We start from the raw sequence: 22,439 nt of genomic DNA on the forward strand, positions 1-22,439 counted from the left end.
GCGGTGGGCCAGTTTCTCTTCCGCCTCTTCCCCCGTGACTGTGTAGTGTGTGTGTGTGTATGTATGTGTATCACGAGTGTGGCCTTCCCCACGCGGAAGCGAATCTGCCATGAGGGTGCTGCCTGAGGGTGTTAGTTGCCCCTAGATCTAGTCCTGCTGTGAGCAGGGGTTGGACTAGCTCAGCGTTTGTCACAACCCAAAAGTGAGCAGCAAGACTATATAAAAGGGTCCTGAGCAAACTTTAAAAAAATGGATTTTCTTAAAAAGGTGAGAAACTGAGTCTTTTTCCTTGCAGGCTGGCAGAGGTTCAGCCTGTGAGGGGGGTCCCCTTGCTGCGCACACTGGCGGACAGCAGGGAGTGGGTCAGGATTGGCCATCCATGTTTACAGATTGCTTCTGGTATAAAGAAGGCTGAGAGTGGTTGCTGTAGGTGATTTCCTGGTAGTTGGTTCACATAGCTGTGCTCTCACAGATACCCCTTATAGTAGGAGCAGTAGCAAAATAGGCAACTCTGCTTGGCTGTCTGACCACCGCCAGAGAAAACTGCCAACTCCCTGAGTCGGGTGGTTGCAAACACAAAGTACTTTGCAATACAAGTTCTTCTCATGGCTACCCTCTAGCAGCTTCTGTGCTGTTTGTCAGTCATCCAGGCCCAAACCAATCTCTGCTGAAGTCAGTAGGAGTCTTTCCACTGAGAGTGGGAGTCAGATCAGGTACCTGTGAAAATGGCTTTGTTTTCTCTCTTCTTTGTTCTTGCACAAATGCCATCATGGAGCTAAAAACGCATGCATTTGGAAACAAAAATTAAATTTTACATTGGATACAAATCTTTCCCCTCCACAAAAAAGATATGCTTATGGAGGTCAGTGATGGACAGTTCAGGGAGGTTAAAGTGTCCTGCCACTGGTTTTGGTATCTTTCTGGAATGGATGTTGACATGGTACCTGTGCGTTCTGTTACATAGGGATTGCCTGTCTGGCCAATGTAGACAGCAGGAGGGTGCTGTAAGCAGGTGAAACCTGGGCAGGGTCAGCAGTGTCAGGTTAGCCATTGCTTGTCCCCTTGCCACTGAAGGCCATTCCCAGCAAGTTCCTACAGCCCTAAATTTTGTGGCAGGCCCTGTTCTTCCCACCCTCAAATTCCTGGACCCACCTGAGCCTTATAGGCCCCATGTTTGACAGTTTTTATCTAATGGGTCCACTTGCCATTGCTGTTAACAACATCACCCTCCCCTTGTCCCATTCTTTATAAAAAATCTTTTCTTTCTGCCAGTCCATTCCTAGCTTTGAATTGGATGTTGCCTGTGAAAACTCATACCTCTCTAAACAAATTGGTCTCTGAGGTGCCACCCTGCTGTACCTTCTGCATGACTTCAGACTAACATGGATATCCTCCTCTGGGGATAGGAAGTAATGGAGGAGTTATTTGGACCAACAGGCTGACAGACCTGCCAGTGTTGCATAAAAAGGGGTGTCTCCCCTTGGCTCTCTTGCCTGTTACGGCATATTTTATTTTCCTACTGTTGAAATTATATGAAACTTTGTTTAATGAATGCTGTTCTTTGAATCATTGTAATCCATTGGTTAGATCAACAAATGTGAGGACTACAGGTGCTAAACCCTGTCAGACCTGCCGCACAAATACAGTGGAGTTGCATCATATGCGCATTTAACTTATGCGAATTCAACTATATGCACTCAGCAAAAAAAAAAAAAAAGAGAGAAAAATAACAATTTAAATAGTGCGAGCGATTCTGCTTGCCATTCCACTCAATGAGCGTATGCCCCCGAGTGAGACGTGAATCTGCTGTTCCCTCAGTTGGTCTCAGTTCCCGCATACCTCTCATAAAGTGAGCATCTTGCTGCGCGTAAATATGGCCGCAACAAATCTAGCATCCATGCCATCGAGATGCCGTAATTTTGACTATACGTGATTTTCGCCTTACGCACTGACTTTAGAACCTAGCCCCCACATAAGATGCGACTCCACTGTACTGTCATTAGTTACATCTTCAAAATAAAAGCTATTATAAATTTTCAAATACAATTAGTAGTATCCCCGTGCAGTGTTTAAGCTAATCAGTGCAAACAAGTCTTATTTGCAAAAATCCACCGTACTTGATGGTAGCAGCAAGCACTTCAATCTGTTTTTCCTTTACGTTCCTTTTAGAAAGAAAATTAATGCAAATTGTATGGCATGTCAAGAAGTGATATTATTGTTAAACACACGCATTCAAAAACCTATCATTTTGCAGTATGACATGAAATAATTGAAATATGGTCGATTTAGTAACAGTTTATAGTCTGTATCCTTATAAAATATGTCCTTGCATTACAGGTGCTACTTACAAAATGACAAAATCACTTCCTATCATTCCATTGGAAAAGATGTATAACTAACTTTTAAAATCTCAGCTGTTTGTGCTGTTTTGGAAGTATTGGTCACAGCTCCATAGTTAACGTTAACTTTGGAAATGGGATTTATATTTTCTTTCTCAATACATAGCTGATTTTTCATGATGCCAATTCAGAAGTATTAAACAGTTGACCTTTCAGTTTTTGTATTGTCTGAATTCTTTTAATAATTTTTAAATAGGATATGTTAGAAAATGTTCTATGCCTGACATTTGTTCTTGTAAGTGATAAAGTGATTTTTTAAAACTAAAAGTGTACATCAGTTGGTATAGATAGCAGGAGATCTTCTGGGGGGAGAGGCAGCAGGGCAGACCCTGAGCACACAGTGCCTGCCCCTACCCTTGCCCCACACACAAATCTAGAGGTCAGCCGTCCCCCCCCCTCATTCCCCTCCGGAATGTGCGCAGCAGCAGGGAGCTAGCCTTGCCTCCCTGGATGAGCTGCCCATGGCCCCGTTCTGCTCCCCACTGGGGCTCTGCGATTATGCATTGCAGCCCTGAGCTTCACATACCGCCCAGCTGAGCACCAGCCCTGCCAAACTCCCTCCCCATGGGGGACCTCAATCCCACCTCCCCCCACCACTGCTGCCACTTACAGGAGCTGGTGGCCATGTCCATACACTTGGTGCCCCCTGCCTGACAGTTCTCTCACTCCATTCAGCCCCTTGCAGGCTGGAACTCTGCCAGCCTGCAGAGAGCTCATTGCAAAACTGCAGAACCCACAGGTCTGTGGTAAAATGAGAAATCTGCGTTTTCCTTTGGTGAAGGGTAAAATCCATGCTTTCCTCCATTTTTCTGTGGGAAATGGAAAACCTGGATCTTTGATAATCAGGTCCGTTGTCTCTCATTTCCATATACTGCTGTTAATAAGGATGTTATCTGTGGAGATGACAAACTCTCCCTATGCCTAAGGAAGGCTGTTTGTGCCCGGAAGCTTGCAAAGAACAAATTTTCCAACTATTTAGTTGGTCTAATTAAAGAAAACCCATCTACCCGAAGAACCTTGTCTGTCTGTGATCTCTGGAGATGCAAATCCACAATTGAGAGCTGAAACTAAGCATTACAGAGTTGCTTAATGGGATCTTCTAGACTGAGCACTGAGTCCCATTGGGTAGAGTGGTTTTCTTTAATCTTTACTGATCTAAAGTTCGGGCTCCTAGTATAGTCTGTGGCCTCTTGTGACCTATTTATAAAACTTCTAAAAGGGTTACATGAATATATTATTTCAGACAGTATGTAAGTAGAAGTAATAATCCCTATTCCATGATGATATCTTTGAGCTTTAACTATTTTAAATTAAAACTGTCTTATGTCAATTTATTTTTAAAGGTATCTTAACAAAAAAAATCTAAAAATACAATTAAATAAAAAAAAAAGATTTAAATAAAAAATCAGATTTTTATTTATTTATTACCCACCCTGCATTTTAGTAATACTTATAAGTGAAAGCTTATGTTCAGTGAGTTATTCTTTTTTTTTGCCAGATTTATCTGATGCCTCACTCTGGGCAATTCTGTTGCCTTGTGAGACACACCTGCTGTTCTGTAAGGAAGGAAGTTTTATGTGCATCTGCTTACAGAGGATTTTCAGCTGCATTTCTGAACGATCATACCCTGCAGTATAAAAGGTTTTATCTTCCAGAGAAGTACAACTGCTAATGAATGTCATCTTCATTGTTTGCAGCAGTATTTCTCTAGCTGATCTGGTAGATCTTACTAAATCATCTTTTGGGATTTCACTTGTGTGGCACAACTGTTTCATAGATGTTAGAGGCTGTAAGAGACCTCTTGCACTTGGGCAGGAAAGACTGCTGGGATCAGATGACTCCATCAAGAAGATTTTTGAAGATCACCACGGTCAATGACTGTACCACCTCTGGGGGAAACCTGTTCCAAACCTTCAGCCTGAGACTTTTAAAGAAGTCTTTCCTTATGTCTAGCCTGAAGCAATCTTCAGTCAATTTGTGCCCGTTATTTCTTGTCCTCCCTATTGGTAAATAGATGCTTCCCCAAGCCCTGATGTATGCCATGATATACTTATACGTTGCTATCAATTTATAGGTTGATGCACCTCCCTCATCTAAACTCTGTCATCTGCTTGAACATTATTTAAAAAGTGTACGATGGTTAATGCATAAAATATTTTGAAACTGCTAAAACTCCTGCACATGAATTACCTGACACAGTATCAAGGAAAAAATAATCTGCCTAATAGTACCTATGTTCTAGTCCACTTTCATATCACACTACTGCTGTTACCATGGATTATATCTACATTTCTAAAAACTTAACTCTGTTCCCTTATGGGTGTCAGAGTTTCAACCCCATCTTTAACACACTGACTCCTTTTCAGCATACTGTATGACTGCCAGGTACCCCCATGTGGTAGGTGGATGGAGTCTGATTCAGCCAGCAGTATTTCCAAAAGGCATGTTTACAAGGCAGAGTTAACCTTTTGGTAGTAAGGGCAATGTGTATGTGTCTGTGATTACAACGAATCACATGTACTGTTGGATCGCTTGAGACTCCTTGCCCAGTAAAGTTCAAGAGTAATAATGTCTACTGTTTCACAGCAAAGATTTGTGTTTATTTACTAATGTACTAGCCTGGTTTGATGTATTAAATAGATTGACCTGTGGCCTGTGTTTGGTTGGTGCGTTAAACACTTCTAATATATATAGTGAAGATTTGAGGTTTCCAGTTTGTTTCAAATGCTTGACCTGGTAAGCTAGTTTCATTGGTAGCTCTCAACTGTGTATGGAGAATAAGATGTGGTTTGATCTCTTGACAGTAAGGAGAGTTGGGATCAGGAAAGGCAAACTGTGTTTTGTTTAAAACTGCAAGTGAACAAAAAATATTACCTATGTGCTCTACATAGCCATTGGTCAAGTGTCTAGTCCATCTTCATTATTTTTTGTCTGTTTGATCTACAACCATTGCTACTGGCAGTGCTACCTGATTCTGTTTGAAACTCTGCTAGCTTTGGCAGTTTCTGATGTCAGAATAAGACAATAATGATGAGTTAAGTCTGTGAGCTAGGGGTCAATTGCCATGAGATGTTCGGTATACAAACTGGACTTGGGCAAGTGTATTTCTAATTTTATTTAAATGCATAGCTAATGTGTGCTTTCTTTAAATAAATAAGTAGTGATTGGTGTGACCTTTTGTAGTAGGTTATACCTACATACTTATTATATTTATACTATGGGGAGTTTTGTTTGTGGCCATAAAGAAGAAACAAGAAACTGATAATGAAGATAAGGGATAAGAAAGCCTCCCTTTAGAAGCTCAGTTTCACAAGAACATTAGCTTTAGCTGTTGGGCCTCTACTGGCATCTCAGGAATTCTGATTTTTATTGGCTTCCAAGGACCCAGGAGCACACAAACTGAAATTAACCATACAGAAGATGAATTTAGTCTATAGCTTTGTGTATGCACTTGTGTGTGAGTGAGAGAGCAAGAATAAATGACTAGAGAAGGAAATTGAGAACACGGGGAGCTGCAGAAAAGACATCTTGCTACAGTGTTCCATCTTCTTGTTCAAATCCTGAGTGAAAATGTTGTAGGTAAGAAGTTGTCTTTAGGCTGTGAGAGAGAGAGCTGGGAAGCAACCACTGGTGAGGCCTCAGCTTAAGTATTGCATTCAGTTCTGGGCCCCGTGCTTCAAGGATGTGGACAGATTGGAAAGAATCCAGCAGAGAGTAGCAAAAATAACAGGCCTAGGAAGCATGACTTGTGAGGAAAGGTTGAAATAACTAGTGTTATTTAGTCTGGAGAAGAGAAGGTCAAGCTGGATTTGATAACAGCCTTCAAATACCTCAAGGGTGATTACAGCGAGGATGGAGATGGGTTTTTCTCTGTGGATATAGGGGACAGGAATGGGAGCAAGGGCCTCACTCTTCAGCAAGGAAAATTAGGTTGGAGATTAGGAGGAACTTTTGAATCTGAGGGGGACCAAGCATTGCAACAGACTGCTTAGAGAATTTGTGGATTTTCTATCCCTGGAAATTTTCAAGAGCAGGTTAGACAGACACTTGACTATTATGGTTTAGTCAGGGATGATCCTGCCATGCACAGAGGGCTGGACTGGACGACATGGTGAGGTCTCTTCCAGACCCACTTTCTAGTGAGTCCTATGATTCCCATTGTTCTCAAAGCAGTGAAATCTCCAAGGTTGTTGCCATATTGATATGAAACAAACCTCATCTACAGTTGAAAAGTTTCCTGATGGACTTGTACTGGCAACCCTTCTCAGTACAGATGCAATTATATCAGTCCTAAGTACTATGACTTATGAGGTTATGCTTTCTAAATATGGTACAATCTGTCGTGTATTGTATTTAATGCCTTGATCTTGTGGGTGGGACCCAGAACCTGTGCTGCTGCTGATTGTGAGGAACTGCCAGAGTCATCACACACATTGGCACTCAACTCCAGGAACTATTATGTACCTCATTGGGGTTAAATTCCAATTGCTCAAGCACAAGCAAAAGGTGCAACTATTTAATATATAAGCAATATAGCATTAATTGTTTGCTAACATACTCAATATGCAAAATTAGTAAAAATCTGCATTTAAGCCATATGTTTGATTAAAAAGTGTAAATAGTTAAACATATAGCTTTCCTTCTATAGAGAAAAAGATTACTGAGTCTAATATAGAGGCTCCATTTAGTTGTAAATTTGCATGCTTTGTTTGTCAGCAGGTAAAAATGCCTCTTTCTTTAGAAAATAACTCAAAGATTTATTAAAGTTATGTAAATATAGGGGTTTTACTTGGTGATTAAAATTGCCTTTATTTAAATCAGTTCATCCCATCCTAGTGTTAAACATGGGATTAATTGATTCCATACAATATAGATAATAGTGAAGCAACTATTAGGGGCTTGGGGCTAGGGAGGAGATGACCAGGATGGCCATTAGCACATGTTTCATTTAAAACGTGAATAAAGATATGATTAACTGGTTAAAGTTGTTACCCAGCGACACAGTGCAATTAATGGCATGATAAAAAGGGGAATAAGACACAAAGGTCTTATATGAAAAATGTGTAATTACTTTGGCTGGTTCCTATAACATCATTAATTGAACTGGTGTCTGGGCTGCAGGGGTTCCTGGTGTGCCCCATCAGTCTATGGGGCTCCCAGCTATGGGAACTAGGTGCTTGCAAGTGCAAGGGGATCCCACAGTTTTGATCTCAGGATTCCCCTGCACTAGCAGTAAAGTGTGATGGGATCTGATGCAGAATCCCTCATTTGCACTTTCTGCCATGAGCATGTGGCATGGCAGGAAGTGCAGTTGTAGGGATCCTGCATCAGATCCCATCACGATTTTACCTGCATGTCTGCCACGGGCCTACCTGAGCTGGCCTTCCTTACTTATATGCATAAACAACACAAGTTCTTGTGAACTAATATCCTCAAAAAGGCATAAAACTTACCTCAGACAGTTCATGTAGTGATCAGATGTTTAGTATGCAAATCAAACAGTTGAAGCTTCACATCACAAGCTTTTGTTTCTAAGCTCATTTGTATCCTATTTATTCTTTCCATGAACAAGGTCCTCTTTGACACAGTTAAATTCCTTGTCCCCACTATCTTGACCATTTCAGAACTCATCTCTTTATTAGGAACCCTCTAACTTCCAGTCCAGATTTTTTTTTTATTTGTGAGCACTTCATACTCATTTGACCTTGTACTACTATTATCCTTTAACACAATTAATTCTTCCACTTACATCGTATTCAGCCGTCAGATATATATATAAAGAATAATCATGTTTCCTGTCCAGCTTTTATCTAGGTAGGCTAAACAAGCTAAGTTGTTTTAATTTCCTCTCTTTGGTAGGTTGTGGTCTCCTGTTATCAGCCACTACACCTAGAACCCCCTCCTCTGCTGTCCTCAGTGTCTCAAACATTAGCCATAACATCTGTCTTTGCAAAAGTTGCCCCTCCCCCACATGTGTATGTTTCTGCTTGGAGGTGAGGACCTTTATTTTGATGCATCCACCTACTTAGCTCTTTCTCTTCCGTGGATCTTTCAAATGAAAAGCCCTACTTTCTTGATCTGTCTTTTGAAATGAGAGTCAGCTTTGTTGCAAGCTCATTTGTTAATTTCACCTCACTGGAAACAGTATCCTTGTTCTCCATAATGACAAGGCTTGAGCTAGGTGTGAGAGAAATTTTAAACAGTGGGTTTTTTAATGCAAAGAGACCTATTAAGACCCTAGCTTACCTGTAAAAGTTTAGCAGATTCCCCTTAGTAGACTCTAGAGGTTATTTGCTTCAAGAGATGGGTTACATCCTCAAATGACCTTGAGGAACCTCTCCTGGAAGCTGGTATGCTTCACTTCATGGTATGTGTCTATTTTTTTTTTTCAGTCACATTTGTCTTAGCCTAGAAGTGACCCACAACCCTGTTGCTATTGCTCTTGTATTAATCCCAGTCCTGTAGGTCAGTGGATAAGGTTCTTTTAGTAAATCCAATGTATTTTATTAGACCAACTCAAATAGTTGGAAAAATTCTTCTTAGCAAACTTTCCGGCACAAGTACCCTTCATCAGGCTGAGGAAGCACCTCCAGATGGTCTGTGCTCTTCCTGGATGGAGTGCTAAAGCAGCCAGAGGCCGGTACCTATGCAAAAAAGCCAGTCAGTTAAAATGTAAATTGAGGCGGTCAGTAGGTGAGAGACACATGGGCAGGGCAAGGGAAATGGGGAATAAATAAAGCTGTAGCCAAAGGATGAGACAGCAGGTGGGGGAAAGAGAATAGCTGGTGGAAAGTGGAGGGTTTACCTGGGGAGTTGGATGTTATGCAAGTTAACCCGGGAGGCTATATCTGCAAGCTGTCACTTCAGGCTTAATTGAGAAAGCAAGGCTGCTGTTGCTCTTACTGCCTTAACAAAGATAACCAGGCAGCCTCCATCCTGTGTAATCCAGGTCTGCTGTCAAGAGTGTTTCTACTGCCGCAATTCTCAGCCATTCCAAATGGCAGAAGCTACCTTTTGTAAGAAGTTTTGTATCCAAACTAGAGAGTTTGCTGGTTGAGCCACATCAGGTACAATACACAATCTTTTCAAACCCCTGGCCAACACAGGGATTTGACAATTATAGTGTAGTGTGTATGCTGGCAGAAAATTGTAGCAGAGACGAGGCATAAAATAATGTTGCCATGAAGATTACCATTTCAAATACTCTTAGTCAGCAGATGAATTTGGACTCCCAGTTGTAAAGGCATGCAAGTATGTGTATCATTGGAGTATATACCGTGTTGTGAATCTTAAGTTGCATGTAACTGCTCTGTGCATGTTGACATTCCCTTCACATGCCTTATGCCTTGGATGTCAGACTTATCTGGTGGGGGCCCAGATCTCCACCAAGGGCTCCTTGCAGTCCAGGTCCAGACCCACCTCCAGTGGCAGCAGGGCAAGTGTTGGTGACACAGTGGTGCCATCACTCTCCCTCCCTCCTGGCAGAGGCTTTGTACCATAGCTTTTGGTGAAGGGCACTGCCCCCAAATTCTCAGCCTGTCCAGGAGCCATATCTCTGACATGCCTGCCTTAGGCCTTGTCTGTACTTGTATTGGTGTGCTGCCAGAAATTTTTAACAGCTGTCACAACCTTTCTGCCAGAGTGTGTCCACCCCCAGACTCTCCTGGCCACTACATATGTTGGCTGCTGGGCATCAGCAGAAACCACCCATTAGAAGTGTGGGTGTGCATGTGCTCAAACTTCTACTAGCAAAACTCTGTAGTGTAGGCTAGGGCTTCAGTGTACCTGAAAGGCAAGCTATTACCTATGCTATATATATAAGATGGTAGGTAGTGACTACACTGAAGGTCATTAAGGTATTGAGTAGCCTAAAGCACCAGTATTCAACCTTAGAATCACAGAAAATTAGGGCTAGACGTGAACTCAGGAGGCCATCCAGTCCAGGTGCTTGCTCAGAGCGCGTCCATCCCCAACTAGATCATTCCAACCAAGGCTTTCTCTAGCCAGGTCTGAAAAACCTCCAGAGATGGAGATTCCACAACCTCTCCTGGTAGCTTCTCCCAGTGTTATACTACTCTCCTATCCAGAGAGTTTTTCTTAATCTCTAACTTAAGCTTCACTTGCTGTAACTTGAGACCTTTGCTCCTTGTTCTGTCACCTGCCAACGCTGTGACCAGTCTAGATCCATCCTCTTTAGAACCACCTATTCAGATAGTTAAAGGCTGCTACTAAATCCCCACCTCAGTCATCTTTTCTCCAGACTAAATAAGCCCAGTTTCCTCGGAAATTGTGTGCTCCACCCTATACCTATACAATATCTCAGCGCATGAGATTATTCCATCCTAAATTCAGGACTTTGCACTTGTCCTTATTGAACTCCAGCAGTGCAGACTGGATGCGTGACATGAGGTTGGTCCATGAGTTGGTTCCAGCACGGGTTTGGCCATGGGGTCAGTCCATGTGTGCAGTCTGGTTACACCCTGAAAGCTGGCTTAACTGCACCAGATCTGGCCACGGAGTGATCCTGTGTGCCAGCATGATCCAGGATGCAGAACTGTGTCATCCCTGTGAGATTCCTCATGAGTCTGGAAGTTTGGCAGTGGGAGAGTGGTGGCAGTATTAATTGCCGTGGTGTCCAACCAGATAATCTTAACTGTTGTCTCTATGTTGTTGTTTATTGTTTGCAAAGCAAAAGAATAGATACCACTGGTAGGATGAGGTGGAAAGGCCATCTACCAGAGCTTATTGAGGTGCCGCATTGCTGAAGGAGGCTTTAAAAGATTATTTTGATGCACTGTCATGTCATAATGCATGTATGGTAGGGTGTTTTTTGTTGCTGTGGGGTTTTTTGGCTTTAATATAGCTTTTAAATGGTTTGAAATGCCTGTTATGAATTAGGTAGGAGGTGTGCTGATTTGCACTTTGAAATCTTTAGTCTTATAAGACTCAGTAAATTACAATTTTTAACCACAGGTTTTATTGAGCTATAATAAACAATGAGTAGATGTGTTTTAAATGACAAAATGCAAGGTGCTGAATGCTTCCTCATGAATTGGGGTATAGTCAGTAGTTTTTGTTTTCTATTAGTAAAAAGGTGGAAATAAGGTCCAGCTCCCCTGTTACCTTGGCATGTTATATGGTGTTGGGAACATAATAGTGGCTTCTGAGATTGAGATCTTTTGCTCCATAGTTTTTGAAGCACTTATACAGGTTGCCTGACAGGCTGCATAATATCCTGGTAGACCATTTCTATGCAAATAATTGTTCTGTTGTTCTTCCATGACCAGTGGGCAGCACAGGTTAAATTGTGATAAGCAGACACTGTTGGGAGAATGAAGGATAATTGCCTCCATGTCTTTTGCATTAGTGCAGGGGTTTGCACTATGGCCTACAGGCCAGATCCACTGGCAGAGAGCTGTGTTAGGCCAACAAATGTCTCATTTGATGGGAGAGGGGTGCTAATTTGTAGGTATTACTTTAACATGGCCAGTTAGTCTCCTGTCCCTATGTCCTTGCCACCAAATTTGCTATTCTCTGTTGGCATTTGCCATATCTTTCAGTGGCACCTGGTAAGTGTGGGGGAAGAGAAAGAAGGAATCAGAAGCCAGGCAGTAGGGTATTGGCAGCACACAGCAGCAGCTGATGGTCTGGCCCACTGCTCTGAAATAAAGTTGCCAATGACTGTATTAGTGTAATGGTTTTCACACAAACGGTGTAACGCTGGAACAGTACTGATAGCTCACTTAAATCATTCAGGGATGTCACTAAATTTTATCATACAAATCAACACTTTATCAGCATGACAGCACTGGGTGTGGTTGCATGCTATGCTCTTTTGAGAGAAAGCAACTTTCACTGGCAAAACATTTGTAGTGCAAAACAGGCTCAGGTGCAGGTCCTAGGAGTGAAAAAGTATATACAAATTAAGCAACTGAAATGAGGGGCCCAAGCTATGTGATTCTGGAAACAGGGCATTGATGTTTTTTCTTAGGATTTTGCAAGAAGGGGTCTTTGTGCCATTTTTTATCATCTGTCCAAGAAAATCAAACTTCTACACATTTGGTAAATAAGCAAAAATTGTCTACTAGGACATTATGCAGCCTCTGTGGCAACCTGTATAGGACCTTTTTCCCTCCCACCTTTTCACCAGTAGAAAACAAAAACTACTGACTGTACACTAGTATTTGAATCATGGAGAAGCGTTCAGCACCTTGCATTTTGTTGTTTAAAACACATCTGTTCATTGTCTGTTTATAGCTCACTAAAACTGTGTTTAAGAATGGCAAAAGGCAACAGTGTACATCTAGCTTAAAAAAGGAGTTGATGGACTTAGAGGCTGGAAGTGGTGCTCAAGTCTACATTTTTTGCACTTGAAGAGCTAACCTGGCAACTGCTTCTGACAGATTTGATGATTTTTACTGATATATCTAGCATGAGCTTTTATGAGCCTGACCGTTTGGGTTAAGCAAACCATGTCCTCCATGCACCAAATCAACATAGCTGTGCTGACACAACTCTTATGCAGGCGAGGGCATATGAATTTTTGTCCCAGTACAATTTCAAATTGACTAATGCAAATATAGGACTGCAGAGAACCAATACTTCTAAACTGGCATAGTTAAATTGGTATCAGAACTGTGTGAACTGGGTCTCAGGTTAATAAACTGGTGTTTATTTCCTTTGTTTTGCTGTGTTTTTTCCCACAGTTCTTATTCTAGATGAAATGCAAGCAAAGTGATTTGCAGCTGACACAGTAACTGAGGGCTACAGAATCCAGCCCATAGACCACGGGTGGGCAAAATATAGCCTGCTGGCTGGATCTGGCATGCGAATTGATACGAATCTAGCTCATGAGCAGGTGCCCACTAATTGATTGGATCATGCCCATAGCTGCCCCTGCAGTGCTCTGCATGGGGCTGAGCTTTGCCCACTCCCACCCGGGACAGCGTGCACCAGCGGCCCTGACCCTAGCCCCAGCCAGTGTGCACAGCTTCCCGTTGGGGTTGCTGCCAGTCTGGCTGCAGCCACCCAGATACTTCTTGCCCCCCTGACCCCCCCAGTGGCTCCTCTTCCTCTTCCTCCCACCCCTGCTGTCCTGTTCCAGGCAGAGGGGGAGGAAGCTTCATCTAGATGGGGCTCCAGCTTCAGCTCCTGGCCACCTTCCTCCCATTCCTCCCACTTGGCTGCCTGCAGGTGGCTGCTCATTGTACCAGGCGGGTAGAGTGGGTGGGAGGCATCTGTGCACTGGCCAGGGCCAGGGTTGGGTGGGTGGAAGTATGGCAGGGTCTGCCTCAGGCAGGGCTGGACCCCAGACAGACGGGGGGGCAGACCACAGCTGCATTCACACTGTCCTGCTGAGCTCTGGTGCACTCTCACCTTGCCCTTTCCCTCTTCCCTCACTCCCAGCCAGTTCCGAGGACCTAGCCCATGGACAGCCCCTTCCCCCCCCGACATACACCTGCCTTATGCAAAATATACAAGTTATACTTTATTTTGGGGTATCATACAATTGCCACAATGTGCACTACTCAAACATAAGTCAGGACAAACATTTTTTTAAATAAAATGTTAAGTTAAAAATCAAGCATCTACTGTATGATTTGTTCTTTTAATCTGTAATTTGTTAAAATGATACCTTCTGAAAGATTTTGTGTGTGGCCCTTGACAGCTCACCAAAACTCATTAAGTGGCCCTTTAGTCAAAATAATTGTCCACCCCTGCCATAATTCTAATGTTTATGTTGTCCATAAAATGGACTAATGGCTGCATCTCTAGAATAACTGTTGGTCATCTGAGAGGGGTAGAACATTATGAAAAACAAAATCCATCATTACTTAAAACACACTGCCGTACTTGATTAATGTCAATAATAAGCTGTTTTCATCAACACAGGCCACATCTTACTGAGGTATAATTGCACACAGAAAGCCAGTATATTGAATCCTCACATTGTTGGTTGATCTCTGAGGCAATGATTCTCAACTAGGGTGCCCTGAGATTCTTTCAAGGGTGCTGTGGGGTGCCATGCAATATTAACACTGTTAAGTTTGCAAGCATGATTCACAAGATAAACTCAGACATTTCAAACAGAAATCCATAATTGATGCCTTTCTCAGTTCTTTGCAACAGAAAAACTACTCTATTGTGTTTCTGTAGTCAAAAAATAAAGGGAAAACTAAGAGCTGGCATTTTCTGAGGGGTACTGCAAATCTATCCAGGGGTGCCTCAGGTTTAAAGAGGCTGAGAATCACTAGCCTAAGGATAAGAGCTTGTTATGTAGCCTTAAGGGAAAAAAAAATATTTTAGCTGAAGTGGTTAGAGACCTGTTGTTTTGGGATTAGAGATCCTAGCAGCCAGCCCTAACACTGAGCTACATCGCAGTCCTGGTTCCAGATAGATAACTTCCAGTTCTAGAAGTCTGGTGGGACCTCCAATCACTCACTGCCAGTGCCATTGCAGTAAGGGCCACAAGATCAGAAAGGCTGAGAGCTGCTGTTTAGTAGTACTGTTTTCTAGTACAGCAGAACAAAATGTTAAGTCATGGTCTTTTTGTTGTTCCTTGAAGAATATTGTTGATAATGTATTTTATTTTTATACATTTATTTTAGTCTGTACTTGCATATTGACATGTTTAACTTTTTGACGCATTATACTTGTAATACATATTATTTAATAAATACTGTCTTTCATGTTGCATTATATACAATTGAGCTAACACTAATGCCTTATTTTTCTTTTGTTTCAGCTCTGTCCAAAGTTTTTGCACACAAATTCTACCAGTCACACCTGGCCTTTCAGTGCAATTGCAGAACTTATAGGTATTTGGATCTGCATTTATTTATGTACTCGATATATCTCTTATGTTGTGCCTAATGAATTTAATCTTGCAAATTTAAATTCAGCTAAATTAATTAGCTTAATAGGAGGTGCGAAAAATTTAAAATTATTTAAATTTATATAATAAATTTAGATCATAGCCAGAAAACTTGCATGTAATATCATTTTACTGCGATACTTTGGTATTATATTTAAAAACTTCCTTACACATGGTCTTAATGATATATATTATGGCTTTTCTCTATATAGGCCTGCCTGTTTCCTTTGTTGTATAACTTACTGGTACAACTTATGTCTTGAACACTGGACTAAGAAGGTTTTTGAGATTTAATTATTTATCTTAAAAAAAAAAGTCAATCCTTTACTCGGCTTGTTCAACTTTCAGTTGCAAAGCCTGCAAGCCACTTATATTGTTTGAAGCATACGAAGTTTTAACTATAATCAATTGAAATATGTTTTACAAAAATTGTACAGAATTAAATATGAGATATTATAGGGATGACCTGCTGAATCCGTGCAAGAGTTAAATTTCTAAAAGGACTTGGTATATTTCTCCTCACCTGAATTAAGTATCTTGAGTATTTAAATGAGTGAACTTTTTGATATTTTTAATTGATATTCTTTAAGTTCATGCTTTCCTAATTTCCAGACAATGCTTATGATCCAGATGTGAATGCTAAACAAATATGGATAGATAAGACAGTAATAAATGACAACGTATGTTTGACATTTACTGATAATGGGAATGGTATGACATCAGAGAAGTTGCACAAAATGCTAAGGTGGGTAACATTTTTTTTGGATTTAACAGCAGTTGCAGCAACTGGATTTCACCTCAGGGGTCCCTTCTGAGCATCTGTTCTGAAGATGATGATGATTGTTAATCCATTTGTATATCACATATTGTTCAGTTCATTTCTCTTAAAAAATCTGTTAGTGAATTTAGTGAGTGAAAATGAGAACCCTAGTGTAGTGTAGGCTTTGGCTATAGGAGATGGAGGTTCATACAGTGTGGAGCTGCTTTTTTCAGCCTGAGGGTATGGCTAGCAGTGGGCAGGACTTGCCATGGAATCTGGAGCTCAACTGGGCATGATCATCAGCTGCAGAGCTGTGTTGACTGCTATTTGCACCAACCAGTTCAGCCATTGCAAGCATCCGCTTACCCTGTGGCCACTTGCTTTACTGCAGGACAGCCATGGGGAAGGCTGAGGGAGCTGGCGGAAATGAGACTGGGCAGGGGGGTCCCCCCATGATCCCCTTCCTCTCCTCCAGCCCTCCCACCCCCTACTTACTGGCATGGAGCCTGGGTCCAGCTCCCAGCCGCAGTGAGCAGGGACCACCTGAATCTCTGAATCTATTCACAAGCTTCCGATTCAGTTTGGACCTTTTAATGGGTGTCTCAATTCCATTCAGATTCGGAGATTTGGCCTCCAAATCAGGCTGAATGTCCTCCGAATCTGCTTGGATACTGAAGCTTCGCACAGCCCTAATATATACCCTATTTCACTACTTTGGTATGCGTGCCAGTTAGTTATCCCTTCATTGTTAAACCTCCCTCAAGGCCACTCTGTCATCTTGGAAGGTATGTCACATGACGTATCATTTTCAGATGTGATCTGCAAGGACGTGAAAACTCCCTGCTTGTTATATTTTTGGTAGCCCCGCTGAACCTGGTCACCTTCTAGGAAAGGAGAGAGAACTGGGGAACTTGGATAGAAACTGAGGCCTCATTAAACTAAGAAGTGAAAGGGAGAAGGAGGGAGGCCTGCATGAAGCTGACACCTGCTGAGTCAAGAGTCTGCTGAAGGCTTAGCAGGGCAGTATCAGGGGCACAGGACATCTAATTTATTCAACAACGATTTACACTGAAAGTCCTCAAAATTAACCTGAGCAACTGACTCTAGAAGTTCTTCTGCACTTCAGGTTAAGTTTGCCTTCTAGCCCATTGCTGTCTGCGGTGTTTGCCACTTTCTGTTCCAGGATTTTGACCTTTTACAACCTCCTTCTTGTCCAGCACAAAAAGAAAAATGTCCTGTAGACTGATTCCTAGTAGGGTTCTTCAGGAGGAACAGGAAGTACAGTGTGAATAGCTTTGGTGCAGGCCTCAAGATAAGATAGAGGTAGGAAGAGGCAGTTCACCTGGCTCAGGCTGGCTAAGGGTCACCTTTGAAGTTCCTAAATATACGTGTAAGTATGCCTTTCATTACTGATAAATGTGAAAGGTAATATAATTCAAACTTGTCAGATTATTCATAGTAAAAAATTAAGGGAATTAAGAGTAGCTGTAATGAAGTTAAATATATTTTCTTGACTCCTAGTCCTTTATCTACATGGAAATGGTTAGGAGACCAAACTGCTCTAAGTCCATGAATGTATTGTTAATCACAAATGTAATCAATTAGCAACATAAAAAAAACTATACCAATTTTTCAGTTTGTTTTTGTGCTGTAGGAGCTTAACACACCTATCCAGTATTCCAATATTTCAGCAAAGTGTTTTGTTACAGAATTTTCTGTACATTGATCAACATTATGTAGATAGTTTCTGCCTGTTTATCTAGCTTTCAACAAAGGATTCCAGATAAGCAGCAAGCTCTAATCATTCTGGTACTAGTCAGGCATCAGTAGGATGATACATTTAGCCCTCTCTTTCCAGTAAGCTCCTATCCCTAGCGCAAAGAAGTATTCTGATTTTTGGAGCCAGCTTAGAATGAGTAAACAGTCTGCCGGGACTTCTGTTCACAACCTAATACAAAATCCTCACTCTTGTGGATCTATGGAAGTTAATATTAACTAGGATAAAAATGTAATCATAAGGTAGACATTGCATGAATGAATCAACATTTTTTAATGTCATTTCCTTTAATGTATTGTTTCTAGGCATAGGGCCTGCATGCTAAATTCTGTGTGGAACTACAGATGTCCAACTCTTTTCATGTTGGATATAATGGTATCACTTTTACAATGGAAAATTTGCTTCAGTTTGTACATTATTGTAAACACATTTTAAAGATGTGGCAAAAGTGTTCACCTAAGTCTCATTCTCTCTTTATGAATTCAGGACAGTGGTTCTCAACCTTTTGGGACTCAACGCACCCCTCAAACTTTTCAGAATTTAGCAGCACCTCATTTTAAAAAATTTTCTTTAGATGCGTTATGCATATTGTAATATGAACATTGTAATTATAATCCATTAGTAATTGAGTGGAACATAATTTATATTATATTTACCCCACTGCTATAATGGCCAGGTGGAACCATGCTGTGCACTTCCTGCAGAGCCAAGTCCGGAAGCAGTTATGTCAGAATTCTACGCTCTTGCCGTAGCCCTTCCCAGTTGGGCCCTGCAGATTAAACTGTTCCACCTGCCTTTGTTTTCAGGAAGCTCATCAGAGTTGAGCTGAGAAGTGAGTCCAACAGAAAGGCATACCTGCCTGCATTAGTTACGCACAGAGGCATACCATTTATATTGCAGCTCTTCTGAGTTGGGCTCCAGTATTTCTCTTGAACATGGAGGGGCACTGTGCAGTTCTACCTGGTGGCAGCAGCATTTATTTCCTGACCATTGCTGCCACCAGGTAGAACTGTCCTGTACACCTACCTCCGTGTTCAGGATACGTGTCAGAGCTGAACAGCAAAGACTTGCAGCAGAAATGGCTGCAGGCTAGCATACCTTTCTGCTGCAGCTGCTTTTCAGTTCAGCTTTAGTGCACCTCCTGAGAACAGACATATGCAGGGCAGTTTTACCCCAGTGAGGTGGTGGTTGTGGTGCTAGCATTGCACCACCACAGTTGAGAATCACTGCCATCAGATACTTAGAAATATTTAGGAGCACTCATTGCATAATTTCATACAAATGGTATCCCTTAGACTAGGGGTTGGCAACTTCTGACCCTGCAGGCCAGAGCTTGTGACCAATCCCTTGTACAGGCTGCAGATCTCCACCCCTGAAAAGCTTAAGCAACTTGCATTTGCTCTTTCTGAAAATATCTGGACCCTCCGCAGTAAAATAAGCACAGGCTCAAGAGAACAGTAGAGAGGCTGCCTGAGGGGGTTGGGAAGAAGGTCCAATTTAACTGTGTGCTGCCAGATTAAACCTCTTCATGAGTTCAGTGTGGCACTGGAGCTGTAGGTTGTCAAACCCTTAGTTATGCATATTTAAAGACAGCAGTAGCTCACACACTGCAAAGCATCTTAGCAATATAGCATTAATAATCTTTGGCTTTGTCTACCTGTAAAGCAAATTCACATTTTCTTTGTGCTGCAACCATTGTTCTCAAAAATTGAGATTAACTCCATCTGTTTAAGTCTATGTTGATATATTGGTCTTCTACAGTTGTTTTACACTTGCACTATTTTTTATAATGTGTTTCAGTTTTGGATTCAGTGACAAAGTTGCAGTCAACGGCCGCGTTCCAGTAGGGCTGTATGGAAATGGATTCAAATCAGGATCCATGCGCCTGGGAAAAGATGCAATTGTTTTCACCAAAAATGGAGAGTCTATGTGTGTTGGCCTGTTATCTCAGACCTACCTGGAAGCTATAAAAGCCGAGCATGTCATGGTTCCTATAGTGTCATTCGACAGGCAACATATCCTTTTCACTGTTTCAGAATGTTGTGTTTGCAAATGTAAAAATAGTATATTAACAACTGGATGAATCTAGGATTTTGAAACAGGAATGAGGGCTGTGCAGATGGTGTGGTAATTGCACATATTTTTCTAGTTAAAAATAAACTAGAAGTTTTACTAGGGCTCCAGGGCTATATTATTCAGTTAAAATTGAAGCAAAAACAAATGTAACTTTTATTGGAATGTGAGTTAATTTGCTATACCATGTATTATGTATAAAAACACAACAAACTATGCAAAAATAATCAAAATATGTTGCATTTTTAGTCCTCTTGTCATTAGAATTAAATATACATCTCTTTCTTCAGATTCCTAAAACAAAATCTAGCCTTTGTGAGCACCCTGACAGTGCATCCAATGCTTCATTGAAAGGTATTTCCACACCCAAGTTAATATTCACCAGAATTAAGGTTTCTACTTCTGATTTAATATTTTTAGCTAGTTTAAAAAAAATTCACAGGGCTGTGAAATAAGAGCTATATTACCAGGAGCAGTTAACAAGCAATAAAATTGCAGAAGAAAGACTACCTTAATTAATGGAACAATGAGATTGTTAAAAAGGAGAGAGGGTCATTAACACCAATTGAATGAAGAGTTTAGAAGGAATCAGGTGGATTATAATGAGCCATGAAGTCAAGTGAGTCCTTCACTGCTGCCTGAATAGAGACACTGCTGCCATTGCCAGGTTGTTGGTTTTAAACTTTGTTTGAACTAGGACTCAAAGAGGGTGGGTGGAAAAGTGCAACTGTACACCCACCCTCCCCCAGTTATTCATGCTCTTACAGAAGATGGAAATGTTGTAGCCATACTTATCCTGCTTACAAAAAAGAAGAAAAGAGGTTATAATTATATGGTTGAATATAAACATCAAGCTTGCAACAACTTTGAGACAAATGAGATAAGACCCCAGGCATACATTAGCTCTGTTGAAGAAGCTTGTGTTAAAAATTATTTAAAATTGTAGATACTGTTTAATTCTTTAACTTAGTTTTTACGTCAGATGATTAACCCAGGAGAATCCAGAGGCAACCTGAAAGCCCTTCTGACACATTCTTTGTTCTCTTCTGAAGATAAGTTATTGGCAGAGCTTGATGCTATCCTGGGGAAAAAAGGAACACGAATTATCATTTGGAACCTAAGAAGGTAAGATTAAGTCCAGCATTTGCTGATTTGTGCACTTGCAATCCATATTTGGTATGCACTACTTTAGTAGGCTTATAGCCTTTAGAAATGTTGACAGAACAACTGCATAAGTCTACAAAGCTGATGAGCATGGAGCTAATAGCAATTCTGATGAACATAGGCTGTTGGACTGGAGGGTCATAACTTGTACCCCTAAATTGCCATAACAGAGCAAATAAATAGCCAAAGACAAAGAGAATAAATGAGGCATCCTGCTATATCTCATTTATTTTAATATTTAAAGGGAAATTAGGTTGCTTTTTGGCACAACATAATACATTACCTGCGTTTTCTTGTGGTGGTACGGTGCACTACCCAACAGACCTGGGATTTTCCAAGTATAGTTCTAATTTGTGATGTTGACACACTTGTACATCTAATTGGAATTTTTCCATATATTTGCTAGGGCTGAATCCAAAGTCTCAAAGTCATATTTACATAAATTAATTGAATTTAAAGCAAACCTATAAAGCCATCTTATCACATGCACCTGCTTCTCTGTACACTTGTCCCTTACTGTATGTTCTCAAGTGGTTTACCCAATAGTTTTAAATGTTGTAAATAATGGGTTTTTCACACAATGTGATTTGAAGCATTCCAAAATCGTGTGCGTGTGTATGCCATAGTCTAATCTAGTGATTCTCAACCCGAGTAACTTGGAATTCTTTCAGGGGTGTTACAAGGTGCTGCACAGTATTACCACTGTTAGGCGCAAACATGACTTACAAAATAAACCCAGAGATTTCAAATAGGAATCCATAAGGTCAAAAGGATTCTGACCTGTTATGGTCTTTCTGAGTCCTTTGCAACAGAAGAATTTCTCTGTTATTTTTCTCTGTAGTCAAAAAAGAATAAAAGCTAAGAACTGGTGTCAAGTGATGAAATGGGATTCAGGACTACTGTATAAAGGATTGAAACTACAGCTTGTTCAATAAATGACAGAAAGGCTTTATTTACTACAGCTATTCACTATTAAATGAGCCTAAATCAAAGTTAAGTCCAGTATATTTAGCTGTAGAAGTCCTAGGATCTCACCAGTAGGCCTGTGCAAGTAAGCAGGTATTTGATCCAGCTGCTTTGGATGTCAGCGATCCGATCCAGACCTCTGGATTGGTTTGCCACTTCAATCCAGCCGAAGCGGCGCTGAAGCTTTGGAGCTGCCTCAGAGATCCAGCCATAGGCTATAATGGGAGATCAATGAAATATCTATAACTTTGCTGTTTTGTCTGTGATTTGAGTGAAACATGCAGGGATGGTAGCCTCTGCTGGGAGCATGAAGACTGCCAAGTTTCAAGAAGATAGGTGTAGGGGTTTGGGGGAACCTGCACCCCAAATTCTTGAAAGCAAAACTCATGTCACGTCTATATGTTACACCACGGGGGGGTGAAGACT

General features: G+C 41.3%; 1 protein-coding gene across 2 annotated transcripts in view; it reads left to right on the forward strand.

The window, feature by feature from the left end:
- Positions 1–22,439, forward strand: part of MORC3 (MORC family CW-type zinc finger 3) — a 58,894-nt gene that overhangs the window by 247 nt on the left and 36,208 nt on the right. For both annotated transcript variants that reach the window (XM_019528910.1, XM_019528909.1), the window contains exons 2-5: positions 15,145–15,217; positions 15,886–16,018; positions 19,611–19,825; positions 20,861–21,008. In XM_019528910.1, the coding sequence (XP_019384455.1) occupies positions 15,145–15,217; positions 15,886–16,018; positions 19,611–19,825; positions 20,861–21,008 (569 nt within the window). The remainder of the gene's footprint in view (positions 1–15,144; positions 15,218–15,885; positions 16,019–19,610; positions 19,826–20,860; positions 21,009–22,439) is intronic.

Source organism: Crocodylus porosus, unplaced genomic scaffold (genome assembly GCF_001723895.1).
Source record: "Crocodylus porosus isolate Cpor-Errol unplaced genomic scaffold, CroPor_comp1, whole genome shotgun sequence".
Taxonomy (NCBI): Eukaryota; Metazoa; Chordata; order Crocodylia; family Crocodylidae; genus Crocodylus; species Crocodylus porosus.